The sequence below is a fragment of the Alosa sapidissima genome, chromosome 15, assembly GCF_018492685.1.
Source record: "Alosa sapidissima isolate fAloSap1 chromosome 15, fAloSap1.pri, whole genome shotgun sequence".
Taxonomy (NCBI): Eukaryota; Metazoa; Chordata; class Actinopteri; order Clupeiformes; family Clupeidae; genus Alosa; species Alosa sapidissima.
Genome location: NC_055971.1, coordinates 16,291,166 through 16,309,559, shown reverse-complemented (window position 1 = coordinate 16,309,559; position 18,394 = coordinate 16,291,166). Strand labels below are relative to the sequence as shown.

Below are 18,394 nucleotides of genomic sequence, written 5' to 3'. Positions count from 1 at the left end.
ACTGTGTTAACAAAATACTGTGAGACTTTTGAGCGTGAATTTTAAGTTACCAAAGCCTAACTTGCTGCAGTTCTAGACACCCACCTGAGCGCTTGCCTCCAATGGACTGCTTGGCCACCTCCGCTATGGTCCCCAGACCAAGCCCCACAGCCAAACCTGCAAACCAAACAAGGACATGATGAGAAACTCATTCATTCACCTAACCATTTTATTTTTGCAGAGAATAACTACTTTCCACCACCTTGTTCAGCCTTGAAATACTTGGAGTACTTTCCACTAACAGGGTAACTGCACATTTTTAAAGTGCCTATGTAATGACTTATAAGACCTCTAACAGAAATAGATAATACCATTACTATGAGTGGTGTCAACTTATTGTAAGTGAATTCCATAGCACTTCCTCCATCGATGTATCCTAATCATTGGAGAGATAGCTGAATGCAGTCTGATGACTGATAGCAGGGCCTGAAGGCTTTATCAGAGCAGACATGTTCACTACTAAGACTTTTTAAGGATCCACGAGGACCCTGCACTACATTGCTTCATCACTGTTCAATTCTACGAAACTGACACTACAATGCAGTGAAAAAAACACATGATTCCTTTTGGTTTTCTTCCCTTTAATAGGCATTTCTTTCTTCCTCGGTCACACAGATATCATTATACATTGTAGATTATCATCTTTCCCTATACTGAATTTTGTAGAATACAGGGAGGTACACAATATTTAATGGACAATCTTGCAGCTCATTACCAAAACTAGACTAAATAGTTGACACTACTGGATTGCTTCAAGCTTTGTCTTTTTTTTTGTTGTATTTAATAAAACAAAAGTACCTGATAAACTTACCTCCAAAATTGACAAGTCGGCTTAGCCTTGTGGCTGGAACCTTCCTCTCTTTGGCACGTTCACTGAGCTAAGAACAAATACAAGACAATCAGTCACATGTGTGCACATCAGCAGCCTAGTGGAGGCAGACATTTGGGGATGCCATTGGATACATATGATTTGGAATAAATCTGATTTGCAACCAATCTAAAATGATTTGGAGCTCAAAGAGGCAGCATTAATTCGATCTCAAAACAGCACCTGCTAATGGTGGTATGATCATGACATGGTCAATATTCAGAATTATATTACAACCAGAATCACATTACAATTCTTGTCACAGTGTGCTGAAATCGTGGACAAATCTCTGAACTTTTTCTTAACTTTTCAAGGCAAGTCAAACGTCAAGGTACTTATTTCCAACACTGTGTACAACAGATAAAAGAACACATGCATAAAAAGAATAAGAAGTTCAATGAAACTCACATCAGACTTTCAAAACTACATAAGCTGATATACGGTCGGCAAAGAGAACACACTGTTCTGTCATTACATGATCTATGAAGCAGGTCAGTATACAGACATTGCATGACAACCCATACTGTACCACCCCAATGAACACAGAAACGTTTTAGCCTATTATTTTGAAAATACTAAATATTTTACTTTCTAAACTACAACCACAAATTACAGTGACGTTATCATTATTTTACAATAAATAGTGGTAATCACAATGGGGCCAATTACCTTCAAATTTATCACTTAACAGATTGGTAAAGGCCTACTGCCTTAGTTTTTCCTAAGTGCATAAGTCACCTAAGGGTGACTGTAAGTGACAATATATTGTATTGTACCTCAGCAATTAGGACTCTAGGACTCAAACAGAACTTGAAACAACCAACACCTGACAGATCAACAGAAACTCCACATGAGCTGAAAGTTGCAATAATAGAGAACCAACTTAACTACGTTAAGTATAAGTATAAGTATATATACTTTTTTGATCCTGTGAAGGAAATTTGGTCTCTGCATTTAACCCAATCGGTGAATTAGTGAAACACAAACAGCACACAGTGAACACACAGTGAGGTGAAGCACACACTAATCCCGGCGCAGTGAGCTGCCTGCTACAATGGCGGCGCTCGGGGAGCAGTGAGGAGTTAGGTGCCTTGCTCAAGGGCACTTCAGCCGCGGCCCACTGGTCGGGGCTCGAACCGGCAACCCTCTGGTTATAAGTCCAGAGTGCTAACCAGTGGGCCACGGCTGCCCTAAGTTCCTCTAGTGTCACAAACCGAACTATGTTCCTCTAGTGTCACTAGGCACTCAACTTCCTGACATGATTACATATGTCCAATTATTTACAATAGTAATGTGTGTGACATACATATGGCAAGAGAGTGTCATTCACAAGGAAGTGGTGTGTGTGGCACGATCAGGTTCTCTCACCTTCTGTCTGTTTGCCTTGGCTGTGCCCTGCTTCGCCTCCCGGGCTTTCTTGATGTCTTCCGGGGTCAATCGGGCAGTCAATGAGTCATGGACGAACCTGGAGTGCCGAAGGGGCATGGCAACATGTAGGAAACGGGCACTCTGACGCGGCCAACCGGAGGCTCCTCCACCACCGCCCATGGTCGTGCTTCCTGGGGTACCACCAGGCATCCCCCCAAAGTCAGTGCCTGTCTTATCGACATCAGGGGGGAACTCAGCCCCCATGGCCCACTTATCAGCCTCACTCTGATCCATCTCCTCCCATCCCTCACTGTCAGGGAACTCATCCTCTTTTATAGCTTGCTAGAAACAGAGTGAAGAGGAAATCTGTGGTGTCATATTCCAATAATAACAATATATGTGTTTAACAACTTCAGGGTAAATCATCATCACTGCACAATGCTGCAGAAGGATTGAGGACTGACAGACTCCTGCTTAATCAACTGTCAGTAATCTGTCTGTAGTTTGCGTTCAGGCAGCATTTACACAGTAACAAGGAGGCTACATCAGGCACGTAATTGAAGCATCTACTGCAACAATTAGCTTCCACTGTAATCAATGAAAGTGGCTACACCAGACATGATAGTGGCGCATACATAAAAAAAAAAATCTAGCCCTCAAAAACTATCTCTGCGAATGGAGTGCTTCACTTGCAGACCTGTGTAGCCCAGCCCTAATGCTGACCTCAACTTTCCATAAAAATCCAGCAAAGCTGACCAACTTACTCTTTGATCCCTTTTCAAACTACATGGCTTACTGGTCAATTTAGTCTTTAATCCTTTAAAATACTGTAAATATAGGCTATAAAAGTATGCAAGGGTATTCTGTGTCAATGAAGTATTCAAATATGAAGGCCTAGCAATGTAGAGTGACCAAAGGTGATGACAGTTGAGTAACTTCATTAACACCTACCTGCCCACCACCCATGACAGCACTCAGGACATCTGTTACAGCAGCCTGAGCAGCTTTGACTCCTGCTCCCATTGTAGTGTTACATGTCATCAGTCTCAGCTGTTCACCTTGGATGGTGACAAAGGCAGCCCCCACTTTACCAGCACCCCGCAAAACCTGGAGTACCTCTGCAAGCATCACTGGGGGTTGTCGAGAAAATAAAGATTACGTTAATAGGCGGTCTACATTAATAGGAAACTCATGTGCTGATAGTGTAAAGACCAACGCAACTATGTAACACATTGCTGTTCCACATTGGCATGATACTATGTTACTGTTCAAATGACCTCTTTCATCATTCGGATGCTAATGGAGTTCTGCAGTAACTTGTCACACTGTTTTAAGTTATGATGATGTAGGCTAATTTCCATTCAATTGATAACACTACTGACTGGACTAATACAACCAAAATATGCGTGGTCTAAATGTGCATTGCAGCAAAAATGAATGAATTAACTTCAATGCTCAAGTGATCTGTTATGTTTGTTACCTAACAGTGCAGTAGGCCTACGTTAATATGTTCAACTACACGTTAATGCTCAGACACAGTCAGTAGCTAAGCTAAGATGGCTAACAATCTGACACTGCTGATATATGTTTTACATTGATTTAAATGAATCCCAATACAAACATTCCTAAACGAATTAAGTATAGTAAACTCACTGTTTAGGTGTGGGAAGCTAGATTGACTCCTACGAATATAGGTTGGTCTCTGTTGAGATGTCCTTCCCACAACGTACAGTGGACGCTGTTTCGCAAGTCCTCTCGTGTCCGGAAGAGAGGTAAGAGAGGCATCAGGCTTGTCAACCTATAGAAATCCCACAAATGCAAAAAAAAGGCGGGACACAAGCGCACATCAGGCCAAACCAATGATGTGCGAATAAAGAAGGAGGTTGTCATGGTTTCAGTTTGGGATTGACAAATTATGGACGAATCCGAAGCCTGAATTTGTTTAGGGTGGATATTAGTGGGCGTGACTAATAATTTGGTGACAGATGCGCCACGTGCAAGAAGTTCAGTTACAAAAGCACAGCCCAGCAAAGCCTCTTCATGGAGTTATGGAAACCATCCTTGCTTGAGTCACTGTCCACAAGAAGGGGCATAGTGGACCTTCAAAACAATTAGTAAGCCTACCATCCAATGGGAGACTAGCTACCAGTTTAAACCTTTATTATACACCCCCAACAAACACACACACACACACACACACACACACAAACTGGCCAACTGTGCAAACAGGCATAAATAAATACACGAGAAAGAAAAACATGTACTGTGACATTTTAAAAGTGTAAAACACAATTTTTGGGTGATGAATGTCAGTCTATGCAAATCTAAATTGTTCTTAATTGAGGAGTAACCTACATGTAGCCACAGGTGAATCAACGTGCACTCACTTCTGACCCCACATTTCCAATGGACATAAATTAGGCCTATGTCATCCGTGTGGATTATCTGATATTCGATTCCCAACAAGAATTTGCCACCTCTGCCAAAGTTGACTAAAAACTGGTATAAAACATATCTGTTGGTGGTTTATTGTAATCTCACAATGAAAAAAAAAAGGAAAAATACTACCTTGAAGGGAAGCAAATTTATTTTGAGAAAAAGGAAACTCTCATAAAGAAATAAATATTTTTAACAAAAACACTTCACTCACAATTATTGGCATTGGCAATTAAGGCCGTTTGTCTTTACAAAATCTCCCCAGATCCTCCAGATTCCTGGGTCTACACTTACACATTCTCCTCTTTGACTCACCCCACTGTTTTTGTATGAAGTTTAGATCAGGGGATTGAAATGGCAATGTCTGAAGCTTGATTTTGTGTTCAGCAAACCATATTTGTTTTGGACATTTGTTTTGGTTCATTGAACTGATGAATGATCCAATCATGACCAACTTTTAGTGTCTTGGCAGAGATTGACAGATTTCCTTTGAAAATGTTCAGGTTTGTCTTGGTGTTCATGCACCTTAATTAGGTTCCCAAACACACCTAAAGTGTTTCTAGCCAAAGAGCGCGAATTTTCATTTCATCTGACAATAGACCACATTTCCAGACAAAGTCACTGTACCATTCAGTAACTCCTGCCGTTTACATTGGTAATTAAATGACTGGATATTAGCAGCTAGGTCACTTTTGAAGATTGTTTGGGGGACTTGGTGACCCCAAGATGATACCTTTTTCTGTAACTCTCAGTGATATATGTTTTGCCTATCTTACCATCCTCCATACTGTACATGTAGATAACCATGGGTCTTTGTCCAAGCATGTTTGTCACATTTCCAGATGATTAGAACCTTTTAATAATTGTTTTAACTGTAAATATAGGCATTTTCAACAAAGTACCTATTTGTCATAGACATTCTCTGACTTACAAATGTCAACACGCTTTCCTTTTATTTAAATTTAGTGTATTCTCTTGTCTTTCCGATGTTGAAAAATGACTAAAGGATTTAGCCTATGTGTGACTTTATTTTCATACCGAAAAAGAAAGTCATGAACTACTTCTGAAAGTTGACAAATAAATAAATAGAAATTAGGTAGGAAAATGTTTCTGTTAGGTTTTGTTTATAAGATTTTTCAATAATTGTGAGCAACTAAAATATGTTTCTTTATGAGATTTTCAGATCTCAAAATAAATTTGCTTCCCTTCAAGGTTGGATGTTTCCTAATTTTTTTCATTGTGAGATTACAATAAATCACCAACAGATTATTTTTTTATACCGGTTTTTAGTCAAATTTAGCAGAGGTGCCAATAATTCTGGAGGGTACTCCCTCTCTCAGGTTCTAGGCCTATAATACTTCCATGGTGAGTCCAGACGACCCTGGTCTGCTCTGCAGATCTGCCTGGCAATTTTTCCAATTCACTGTGATTTCAAAATTCACTGCAAACCCAGGAACTATCACAACTGCTTTCAGCATTGGGGCAGGCTTTATACGATAACAGACAGACAGCGCTGTTGATCCTGAACATAACCAAAGGCTGCACTGATGCCAAAGACGTATCTTAAAGCTTTCTCAGGCCAATTTTCTTGAGAATCAGTCTGGTATAGCCAGGTTAGAATGCAGGAGGTCATTCACAGTCTCAGTGTGAATAATGAGATGTCGATCAATTCATGTCTATCTCTAAATAACAAAGCTTTCCAGATGCATATCAAATTAGTTAGAGATCTTGAAAAACAACTGTTTTCTCGTGATATCAACATAATTAATTCGAGACCTTGACAAAATTCTGTTTTTAAGTGAAAACAAAATAATAGTCTACACCTACTGTCCCATAGAATTTGTCCTCTAGTTGCAATTAATGAGAAGTGGGCTGTTGATCAGTGCATCATTTCTCAAGGCTTGCCTTTCTGGAGAATACATCAGAAATGTTGGGGCAGCCTAAGCTATTTAGCACGTTGAACCAAATACCAGTGGTATACGAAGAATGCCTTTACTTTAAGGATAAAAACACTAGCCTAGTCTATGGTTCAACAGGTGTTTGTCATATAAGCTTGCACACATTAGAAAAGGCCTTTTTGCAGATCAGCACACATGTTGACTAAAATATTGAATTCATTTTATTATGTTGGATGAAAATATGCCATTATCTCAACATAATGACATGCATGAATTGAGATAGTTCTCTAAAATAAATAAACTGATGTTTTAGGGCTGTCACTTCCATATTATGCCTCTTGAACAGCATCAGTTTGGATTTGGAAGAACAGACTAATTGCCTCCTTCCAATATCACTGTGTACTAATTACACATTCCCTTATTCCCCTGGTGCCTGTGTGTTACCAGCAGTGTATTATACACAGAATTTTTACTGGAATATGTTTAAAATAAGAGTTCCATGTATCACAGACTACTAAAAATCACAATACAGGTCAGTGAGGGTGGCCACTGGCCAGTATACAGAAGAGGCCATAGGTTACCTAAGCTAAGGGCTATAAGCTTTTTTTCAGCATCTGCATGACTTTTTCCATACCTGACAAATGGATCTGGCCCTTTTTTTTTACAAATGCAAATGTCAGCAAATAATTTCCAAAATTCTGTGAAGTGAGTTGGGAGCACATCTGCTTTTGGATGAAGTAACAGACTTCACCACACAATGCTGTGAATGTTCAGTGATGTTTTGCTGACTCAAGACTTCGGGTCGCTATACCTGGCAATGCCTTTGAGAAAGGAGAGGACACAATACACACTACCAATATAATTAACCCACCCAAAGGAATAATTATGCTCACTCAAAGACTTCCAAACACAGCCTGAAAAAGCAAGCAGGCAAGAGTCAGCTTCAAACTCAAGACAATAAACTTTGAGACAACACACAGTGAGGTGAATAATGCTGACTGTGGCGTCTCCTCAACTATTTCACAATCTATACTAACATCTTTCCCACTCCTAATATTATCATTCTCATTGTATAAATGGCATTAAACGTAAAAAAAAAATCAACAAGTTTAGTAACCTAAAGATGTGATAAAAGTGGTGAGAAACCTGTAATTTTTAAACCACTGCAAACAGATCAGATTTCATCCAAACTTTATAGAGATATGGCTGTGTTATCTTTATTGCATTTCATATCCATGATTTAGTTTGAGGTTAATCTACTTTAGATTTCTCAATTGGTTACATCAAAGCAATTTGCATTATTAAATAAATACACTTTATTCTTTACTCCACTGCATACATTTTTGCACTGACCAAATCTGGTGATAATGGGTTATAATCATGAGTGAGCAAAGACAGTTTGTCTTGGTATCTGGTGGTTCAGGTCCTGATGGAGCAGAACCAGGAATCAGCTTGGCTACTATACTGCATCCACACATCCACACACATTCCATCTTTTTCTAGGCTTTGCAACCTGTTTAGGCCTATGGTTTTAGGATACTGAGGTGAAAGAGTTCAATCCCAAATGCTGCAATACACTTGTTTAAATAAAGACAGAATGATTCGCGTTTTGGGGTACATTTTCGTGCAAAATTCACCACTTTACCACTGCTGAAATAGACCTTCATCATTTAATCTGGCAACCCCACATGCTCGGGGGTGGGAGAGGGCGGAGGGAGGAGGCGGTGGGGGTAAGAGAGGGGGAGCAAGTGAAAACCATATATGGGCACGCCATCGAGTCTGCTTTGCTATTGGTTGCCAGCCTTATGCAGCTGCCTGTCAACAAGATGGCCTTGCTCGACTAGTCTCTCATGGCTGACTATTATGGTTAGCTATGCAGGGAACCTAGGAACTGTACTTGCCTCCTCAGCCATAAGCCATCTGAAAGTGTCCCAAATTGAAACAAGTACTCAACACAAATGATTGATTTACGATCGCGTTTTCTCATGTTGGGAACTCGACTGCATCCAATTTGAGTATGGATTAACGTTAGCTTAATCAAGATACGTACCGCAGGTAGCTAACGTTCATGCTAACAAGGATTTAGCCAAAGCTAACAGGCTAGGTTGCTTGATACCTGCAACCCGACATCCTTGTTCGGATTCCTTCCTTGTTTGGTGCTCTGAAAGGGAAGAGGATTCAGTTTATTGACACGTCTACGAGTAAAAACATTTCTGGACGCATAAACGAGACAACAACAACTTACCCAAGGATTGTTTTTTGGTAAGAAAGACAACAATTACATGAAAGAAGAGACTATTAATGACATTAACATGGGCTATCAACGAGTCAGCACTGCGTACCTATTGAGCTAGCTTGCTAAGTTAGCTGGGGGACCTAGCTGATTCGTTTGCCAGCTTTCGGAAAATTTACCACTTAAGAGAGAACTGACATTTGCCAACCTTAGCTAACTTTGATGTTAATCTTCTCTTACTTTTATTTACATAGTCGATTGTCATGATGCTCACTCAACGTATGTAGTTTGTTAGATGATGTTATTTTGTTTCGACAGCTTTGACCACCTTTTGCACTTAACGTTAGTGGGAGAATTGTGTTTACAATGACGTGTGTTGTTGCTAGCTACAACCAAAGATTAGAATGACACAATTTAAAGGCCATCACTGTGTGAGTGCATTAAAACTAATATGCCAAAATTATACCCTCTCGATTTTCAGTCCGATATTTTAACTTGACAGTGTTGTACTTCTCTGTATTTCGCCATAACCATCGTTTATCGCAATGTTTTTTTATTTTTTCCCCGATTCTCAACTTTGTTATCGATAGCTAGGTAACGTTAGCTAACTAAGTAAACCTAGCATGGACACAGATACTGGTAATGTTGTGATGTGTAGCTGCCTTCGTGTATGTAAATTTGCCTGTTGGAATCGAGGCATATTTATTGTGACAAAACGAACGTCCATAAGGTGGTAGCTGTCAATTATATGTCAATATTTCTACATATAACGGGGCCTTTTTATTAGCTATCTTAGGTACTATCCTTACACTACGCTAAGGTTAGCAGTCTAGCATTTTAGGTTAGAAGCTAGGTTAACATTCGTCTCTTGCCTCATTCGGCCAATGATTTCTGCCTGTAGTTTGCATGTCATCTTAGTTATCAAAGTTGATAGCCTATATTGTTTTCACGAGGGTGCGTTAATATATACATATATAAATGTATTTATTTTAACTTGCAGGTTTTGTTTTGTTTATTGTTGACAAACCTGTTATCGAAGTATAGCTAGTTTAGCGATAGCTAGCTAAATTTAGTGACTAGTTGGCTAACGCATTATAAGCAAGGGTAACTTTAGTTGATGCAAACAATGCGTGTGCATCGCCTAAGATTAACTTAAGCTATTTGACTGTTCTTTGCATTTATTAAAATAATCTAGTTGTCGATAATCTCTATTCTTAAGACATCCCCCACCTGAATATTTAGCTAACTCCAACATGTGTCGTCCACCAGTAGAGTTAACGTTAACGCTGTTAAAACTAGCTAATGACAGGACGGCAAGCTATGTTGCACGAAGAAGCGATGTATAACGTTGACGTTTAAATATTGTTTTCTCAGTAACTTAATACTTCTCTGGCTTATCTGTTGATGATCAGACTTGTTATGATCATGCTCTTTGTTTGGTATGGATGCAGTGTTTTGCACTGCTGTGCAACGTTATATTGCATACAGAATGGAAAGCTACTACCCAGTCGTGATCCAAACATTATTTACAAGGCCTCGCACCCACTGACGCTAGTTAACTTGGTTAAGGTATTTGTGTTTTTGTTAAATGTTTTGTAGAAAGGCAAATATTCATATTGACGGCAGTTTTCTTAAGTGGTCGTCTGCGGGATTTTCACTATCCCGAGTAAAAACCTGCTGGTTGTATAATTTGTCCCAACGAGTATCATAACTTTCTGCTGGCTAGCTAATCTCTTTTCCCCCAGGTGAGCTATCTAGTCAACCCAAGGGCCTCAAACAAGCTGTTGTAGTGTAGCCACTTCAGCGTCTTGATGGAATGGACGAAGTCCACCATTTGATCAATCAACGACGTTGTAGGCAAACAGGAGTTGTAACTTTATATTTGCGATTGCATTGTGTTTAACACTTACGTCAAACGTATTTTAGTTTTTTTCTACACAATAATTCAAACCTCCAACACAGTCAGTGTTATTAAAAGCACCACAGTAACTCTAATAGCCAAAGACAGTGATGCACCCCCAAAGGTGACATCATGCCATTGCCTACACCAGTATGTGGAGTGATTATCAAGGGTTTAAAGTTTAAAACAACCAGGCAGTGGTAATTGGACCAGACCCATACTATTCAGCATGGTTGAACAGTGTACACTTTTCTGTTGTTACCTCTGAAATGAGTAACCTTATCATTCAGCATTCACTTTGATTATGATTGGGATGTTTGCATGGTCTGAGACTCCTTTCCTGCTCACTTCTAAAGATGACTCAAACTTATGTGTTCAGCCAGTGTTGCTGTCTTGGGCAAACACCTGAAGTCCGTCTCTAGAGCAATCAAACTTATGTGTTCAGCCAGTGTTGCTGTCTTGGGCAAACACCTGAAGTCCGTCTCTAGAGCAAGTGAAACTGTCCTGTTCTCGTTCTCAGTTATGTTTTATGTTCTCCTTCAGTGATTTTTTTTTTTTTTTTTTCTTTTTTTTTTTTCAAATTAAATGAGTGCACTGCTAATGGACACCTACTACATCTTTGAAGATACTGATATTTGTAGGTTTAACTTTGTCAATGTGCAGTTCACTGGGACATATGCAACACCATATTCAGTTGTCTCATCAAGCCCCCCCCCTCCCAGCTTTTTCTTTCATTGGTTGAGGTGCTGAGTTTTTTTCTCACTTGGTCGCCATAATTAGACACTCTGGTCACACTGGATGAAAGCTGATGAAAACCCTGCCGCTGACCCCTCTTTAGATGGCCTCAGACAGGGGATGTTGTGTGGAGCAGTTCCTGCCATTATGCCTCAAGTGCCACCAATCACTTCATCATAAGTCGTCGTCTCTGCTGCGGCGACAAAAGGCTCTCCGCTCTGGCCCTTTATTTACATCTGGGCTGGCCGGGATGAAGGAAGCCGCGGCAGCAGGCCCATTGTTGCGAGGGGTGGGGAGGAGGACACGTATCCATCGCTTTTGGTCGCCTCCCCCACCGACGGTCGCATTGTGTGTGCAGACGCACAGGGGTGGACCGCGTCTGTGGCCGTCGTAATTCATCACGGCGCCGCGTGGAGGGCTGGCCCCAGCCACCTCTGCGAAGGGAGGATAGTCTGTCTGAAAAAAAGGGGCAGATTCGTGTAGGATGGAGCGTGTAGTGCTGGTGGAGCAATGGGGGCAACTCATATGGCTAAGGGTGTTGTCTGTGATGTCGGTTTGTAGTCTTAAAGATGACCGAATGGAAAACTATTTTTAACTTGGCTTTGAATAGGAAGAGTTCGGGGCATGGCCACAAAGCTACCGTGAACCGGAAACAAGGTTGTTTCCCCCTACCTATGCAAATCTTGGACTTTGTTCAGATTCACACGTTTTTAGTGGTTATTTCGAAGACAGACTTTGACACAAACCATCCGTCTGATCACCACACCCATCCACACATTACATTACCACCTAGAGTTGGAGATTCAGGTAAAGTAGGTGGAGCCTATTTTGAACGGTCTTTGGCTGTTTGTGTATGTGCTTCTGTGTGTGCATGCATCACGTGTGTCTTGGTGTAGGCTATATGTTGGCTTTAGTTTCCCTTACGGAATTTGCTGGTGGTAGCAGTTTAAATGTAGAGTCTTCTGTTCTCTCTTTTTGGTTTTATCTTGATAACCTAATGTGATTACATTTTGTCAGTGTTGAACAGACCAGTTGAAAGGCCACTGAGTGAGTGTGTGTGGCCTTCAGCTATAGAAATGAGGGGAGTGTGTGTGTGTGGTCACCACACGCATACGCTTGATCCCGCCTGTGAGAGAGACGAGCAGCTCTGAGTGTGCTATAGAGTGATTTTGAGCTAGCCCAAGCTCTGGTAGGATTTGACGGGATTATGCAAAAGGCTGAAATCTGCATGTAATTTGCAGCAATTGTTTTGAATCAAGAGGAAATAAAGTGCATCATCATCCCGAAGGGTTTTTACTGGAGATGAAGTCAACATTCGTGTGACGTGCCAGACTGAGATCACTCTCCCTTTTTTCTGTTGTGGCTGGTGGACATCCTGGTCATATCATTCTCACATTTCCAAACTGACTAATGAAATGACTGCAGATTGGGTGAGGCACACCAGTCACATTTAAACACAAACAGATTTGCCGAGCACCCCCTTTTTCTCCTGTATCGAAGCACACATTCACCAACGCCCACAAACATCTATTTTGAAGTGCGTGGGCTATTATAGGTTGCATCTCCCAAATCTTTACTGGCTCGCATAAGTGAATGTCTTGAACATGGGTCTTGATGGGCTATGATGACACGTCTGTTCGTAGAGGATAACCATGGTGCTTTAAAAGCTCTGCAGTGGGTTCTGTAATCACAACGTTTGCACAGTGGGTAGAGCAGAGGAGCTGAAAACGGTTCAAGCCCATCGTGGGATTAGCGTCAGCGGTTTCTCCCCATCTTCCCCTCTCCTCTTCTCTCCCCTTCCCATCCAAACATTTGCCTCCATGCAGCAAAGAGAATGTAACGGAATATTGATTCCAAATTGGCTGCCTGTCTGTTGTGTGAGCCATTTTTGGAGAAATGCTGATGGGATTGCTGACCGGGTGAAGAATTCCTAGTCTCCTTTTGACATTGCTGTGAGTTGTATATCGAAGGGTTTTACATCTAGTGTTAGAATATCTAAAAGTTCTATCTTGGAGCTTGAATTGATTAGTACACCGGACATACTTTCAGTTTAAAAATATACCCAAGGCTTACACACCCTGGGCATTGACATCTGATCTGTATTTGGCTATTAATATCTGTAGAAAAGATACGAGTGTAGGCTATTCTTGTGTGTGCACCTATTTTCGTTATCTACATTTTGTATTTTGATCCTTTCTATGAGGTGTTTCACTAATTAAGAATTAAGCACTAATTGAAATTTTTGAGTTGGTCAGATAAGCTTGCTGAGTAAGTCTTGGAAACCCTCCAGATCTGTGTTGTGGATCTGGAGGGAAAAGTGTTCTTATGGGCCTTGCTTTAGTGCTGTTGTTTTGATAAGTCGTTAATCCTCCTTCTTGGACTCGCTTCCCAATGTCCCAAACCATGAAAACCTTTAAGTGTTGAAATCACACTTTATATATTATGTTTACAGAAACCTGTGATGAAACATGTGAGCCGTGTTGCCTGCAGAATCAGAATAGATTTATTGTCTGCATGGTGCATTTACACCTTACATTCGCATTTTCGTTATGGTGGAATTGTGTGTGTGTGTGTGTGTGTTGGGGCTGTCAAGCGATTCATTTTTTTTTAATCGGGATTACTCACTGAATTTCTATAGTTAATCGCAATTAATCACATATTTTATCACATGGTTAAATTTCTATTATTTTGCATTTCTGAACTTTCCAGAATTCCATATTAACAAAATCATTTATTACCAGTGTATCTTTATTTGGGATTCAAATGAAAGCAAAGCAAGTTACTTTATTAACTTAACTTTAAGACTAGGTCATTTTAAGACTAAGGTCTATTTGATTATTTCAAATCAAATTTCAAAAGATGTGCATCAGACCTGAGGCAACACAATGTATTCTTCAGAAATATAGCAGATATAAACTGAAATAAATGCTAGGCCTACAGCAGAAGTGCATTCACAAAATGTACACACATTACAAAGGGCATAACAAACAGAAAATACTCCATATAATGATTCATTATCTTTGAGTTTAGTTGAAAATAAGGAACTTTTCATATTGAGAATTATGCACAAGTGTTCAAAATGTAGCCTAGGCCTAGGTCTACAACATATTTCAATGAAGTGCATAACAAACAGAAATAGCCTAGTTCATATCTCCATGTTCAGTTCACATAACAGTGTGAGTGTAGGCTAAACAATGTTTAGCTTGTATGCTAGATTAAAGCTTAAACTTGAAGGGCTTCGGTGATATGTTAATTCCATGTCGACTAAGCCGACACCGGCGCCGGCATGAGTTCACTGCTATTTTATACAGTCTATGGTTCATTGTCACCTGCCACACACATCAACGCCGAAGTTTTTAATTGGCAAACACTGGATGAACAATGGATTTTATGGAGCGGCGCCAACCAAATATTAAATGTCGAAAGTAGAGTGCACTGCACTCATGTCGGCATCGGTGTCCACAGCAATTTAAAGCACCATTCAGCCGACCGGGAGTTCAGAACTGCGTTGGTGTTTATTATCTCCATGACTACAGGAGAAGGACTAGGCAGAAGTCTACTAGGCAGCAAAGTTCTTAGACTCTTTGCTAGGAAGTGTCTGTGGCAGTTAGAGGACAAGAAACGGTGCATCAAAGGGTCAAAATAGTAGCGTTCAAAGAGGATTTTTGATAACAGAACAAGTGACCGTAAAATAAAATAAAAATCTTTGGTGGCACGCGATTAATACGTTAGCTTACCACTCTTTGGCCGGCTTGCAAGCCCAGTGTTTCCCATACATTGACTTATTTGTGGCGGCCCACCATAATATCAACACTGACCACCACACAATGATTCTTTGCATTCAAGTTAATTCTGCAAACCTACCACCACAAATAGAATTCAATTCTGTAGGAAACACTGCAAGCCCAAACAAGTGTGTGCGGCGTGACCGTTTTGTTTCCAGTCTAGCTAGATCCTGTGTGGTATTGTAGTTTTTGTAACGTTACTAGTTGTTGCAATGGCATGTGAAAAAAACTACAATGTTTGCTAGACCAAAAAGAATGTTAATCTCTGGTTTGCAGTAACGCCGTTAACCGACAGCATATGGAAATTGGGAATAGAACCATGTATGGGGGTTCTATTCCCAATTCCATCATTCTCTCCGAAACTAGACATTGTTTGCCAGAGAAATGTTTTCCAATATCTCACTAGTTCAGTATGGTGTTCTGTCTTTACAGAAAGACTACTTTTATAAGCTCATCATTTGTGTGAAGTACATCATTTTTAATTTTCCTTTATCTGTTGATACCCCACAGATTGTAGATCCACTGGTGCCTGCAAGCTGAGAAGTGTGAATGAAAATGTGTGGCGACGTCTTCTGCAGCCGTCCAGCGTAGAGACGCAGATATGCTCCTAGCGGGCCCATTATGAACCGTGACACCTTCTCCCACATCCGGCTGTGGTGCCCGCGCCCCTTCGGCACCTACTCCCAGAACAAACCATATGGAGGGGGCACGGGGGGCAATGGACCGGCCCCCTCGCTCTGCAAGGCAGATGCCGCGGGCAGAACGTCCATAGACGGTGGCGTCGGGTCCGGGCCAGAGGATGACGAGGACGCCGGCACGGAGAACACCCCTCCAACCGCCGTGAACAACATGCAGCCGCCACCGCCACCACCAGCCCCCCCATCGCCCACCACGCAAGTGGAGGACGGCCGGGTCCTGCTTGACACCTGGTACGTCATCAAGCCGGGCAACACCAAGGAGAAGATCGCCTTCTTCGTGGCGCACCAGTTCAGCGGCACGGGCCTGCCTAGGCCCAGCGCCATGAAGGTGAAGGGCAACTGGGCCACCGATTGCACCAAGGCCAAGCGGCGGCGGCGCTGCTCGTCGTACGACCCCCCCACCAGGGCCCCCAACGAGACCTCGCCTGCCGACGCGGTGCTTGTGGATGATGGCCTCGGGGGTGTCAGCGAGACGGACTTGCTGTCCGTGGCGGAGATGGTGGCTCTGGTGGAGCAGCGCACAGCCATGGCCCTACAGGGCATGGTGGTCCAAGGGCAAACCACCACCACCACCACCCCCAGCCCTCACCTTCACCCCCAGTCGAACGCCGTCCCCCCAGGCTCCGACTCGGACACCGGTCCGCTGGTCTACATGTCCGAGGACGCCTTGTCTCTGCCGGACTCCAGCAGTGACCTGGACGAGCAGCAGCATGAGCTGGAGCAGCAGCCGAATGACACCCGGCGGGTTGCCCAGGCCGTGGCGCACTACGAGTCGCAGCAGGGCGTGCCAGAGAATGTACCCGCGAAAGACCAAGCGCCCGCCACCCCTGCGGGCGCCCCTCCCACGGCGGCCCACGGCAGGGGTGAAGTCCGAATTGCCTTCCGAGTGTCCAGCTTGGACTCTCGCTCCCAGTCGGAGCCGGCCGGTCGCCCCCGCTGCATGTTCATGAGCTGCGGGTCAAGCGGAGCACAGAATGGCGCGCGGTCCAAAGAGAAGATCACCTGCGACCTGTACCAGCTGGTCAGCCCTTCCTCTCGAGACCCGAGTCTCCTATTAGCTGGCTCCCCGAAGGGAGACGGCTTGGGGGACGGGCACCCCGACCGGCCCCCGTCGGCCTCTTCCGCCACCCCGGACCCCAACCCTGACCTCGTCCCTGCGGAGAAGAAGAATGTTTCTCGCGAGCGCGTGACTGGTTTCCACGTGGAGGTGGTGGTGACTGGTGCGGTGGACCAGTGCGTTTTTTACGGTAAGGACAGCACAGAGAATGTCCAGGAGGAGACGGTGTGTTTCGCCAAGCCGGGAGGAGGGGGCAGCTCGTCGGACGTGTCGGAGGACCCCCCACCCGGTCAGCTCTTCTTCCTGCAACCGCCCACCCCCGACGAGGAAGTCGGGGTCAAGGGCATGGGTGTGAACGGTGGCGGCCTGTGCTCTTTGGACTGTGCTAACAACAACAACAGCAGCAGTGGGTCAGCCGCGGGTTGCGGCGGTGGTGGCGTTAACGGGACAGTCGTCGGCGCCGCTGAGCGGCCCGACTCGCCACTCCCAGGCGTGGAGGACGGAACGGGCGGCGATTCGTCCTCCTCGTTGTGCCGCCTCTACCGCCACGTCTCGCACGACTTCCTGGAGATCCGCTTCCAGATCCAGCGGCTGCTGGAGCCGCGGCAGTACATGCTCTCGCTCCCCGACCACATCATGGTCAACATCTTCAGCTACCTGCCTACGCGCTCGCTCGCCGCCCTCAAGTGCACGTGCCACGACTTCAAGGCGCTCATCGAGACGTACGGCGTGCGCGCCACGGACTCCCGCTGGAACCAGGACCCGCAGTACCGCGACGACCCCTGCAAGCAGTGCAAGCGGCAGTACGAGCGCGGCGACGTCTCGCTCTGCCGCTGGCACCCCAAACCTTACCACCACGACCTGCCTTACGGACGCTCCTACTGGATGTGCTGTCGGCGCACCGACAAGGACACGCCGGGCTGCCGCGTGGGCTTGCATGACAACAATTGGGTGCAGCTGTGCGACCTGGTGCAAACACGCTCAAAGCGAGACGACGGGAGGTAAAGGGCCCGGGGTGGCGTTTGGGGGTGACGGGCTGATTTTTTTGGTTCGAGGCAGGGCGTATTGGGGAAGGGGGGAGCTGGGGGTTCTCATCATCATCCTCCTCCAGCTCCCGCCTCTTCCTCGTCTCTCTCTCTCCCGCTGCCCCCCCGTCTCCCCCATCCTGCCTGTCCTGTTTGTACCTCAGAATGCCAGAGTAATGTTGGAGGGTCTGGTTTGCCTCCTCTTCCCACCTCTCAGCTCTGTCTAACCTCGCTATCATGTCTGTATGAGTTCTTTCTTAGCAGTACGTCACTCTCTAACACACACATACATACACCTGTAACTGGCAGGCCAATGCACATGTATGGAGGAATAAATGGAGGCTGGTGGAAA

At 43.8% G+C, this 18,394-nt stretch overlaps 2 protein-coding genes across 2 annotated transcripts in view; one reads left to right on the top strand and one right to left on the bottom strand.

The window, feature by feature from the left end:
• coq8b (coenzyme Q8B) overlaps positions 1 to 8,761 on the bottom strand; it is a 19,057-nt gene extending 10,296 nt beyond the window's left edge. The window contains exons 1-6 of the mRNA XM_042063062.1: positions 8,660 to 8,761; positions 3,929 to 4,073; positions 3,227 to 3,405; positions 2,276 to 2,617; positions 851 to 917; positions 85 to 156 (exon numbers count right to left, since the gene is read on the bottom strand). Coding sequence (XP_041918996.1) covers positions 85 to 156; positions 851 to 917; positions 2,276 to 2,617; positions 3,227 to 3,405; position 3,929 — 661 coding nt within the window. The 5' untranslated portion in view covers positions 3,930 to 4,073; positions 8,660 to 8,761. The remainder of the gene's footprint in view (positions 1 to 84; positions 157 to 850; positions 918 to 2,275; positions 2,618 to 3,226; positions 3,406 to 3,928; positions 4,074 to 8,659) is intronic.
• Positions 8,733 to 18,394, top strand: fbxo46 (F-box protein 46). Its single transcript, XM_042063061.1, has 2 exons — positions 8,733 to 8,871; positions 15,773 to 18,394. The coding sequence occupies exon 2, from the start codon at positions 15,884 to 15,886 to the stop codon at positions 18,020 to 18,022; it is 2,139 nt and encodes a 712-aa protein (XP_041918995.1). The 5' UTR covers positions 8,733 to 8,871; positions 15,773 to 15,883; the 3' UTR covers positions 18,023 to 18,394.

Bases quoted from the DNA above. Each gene is read 5' to 3' on its own strand.
- fbxo46 (XM_042063061.1), top strand. From the start codon at position 15,884: ATGAACCGTGACACCTTCTCCCACATCCGGCTGTGGTGCCCGCGCCCC.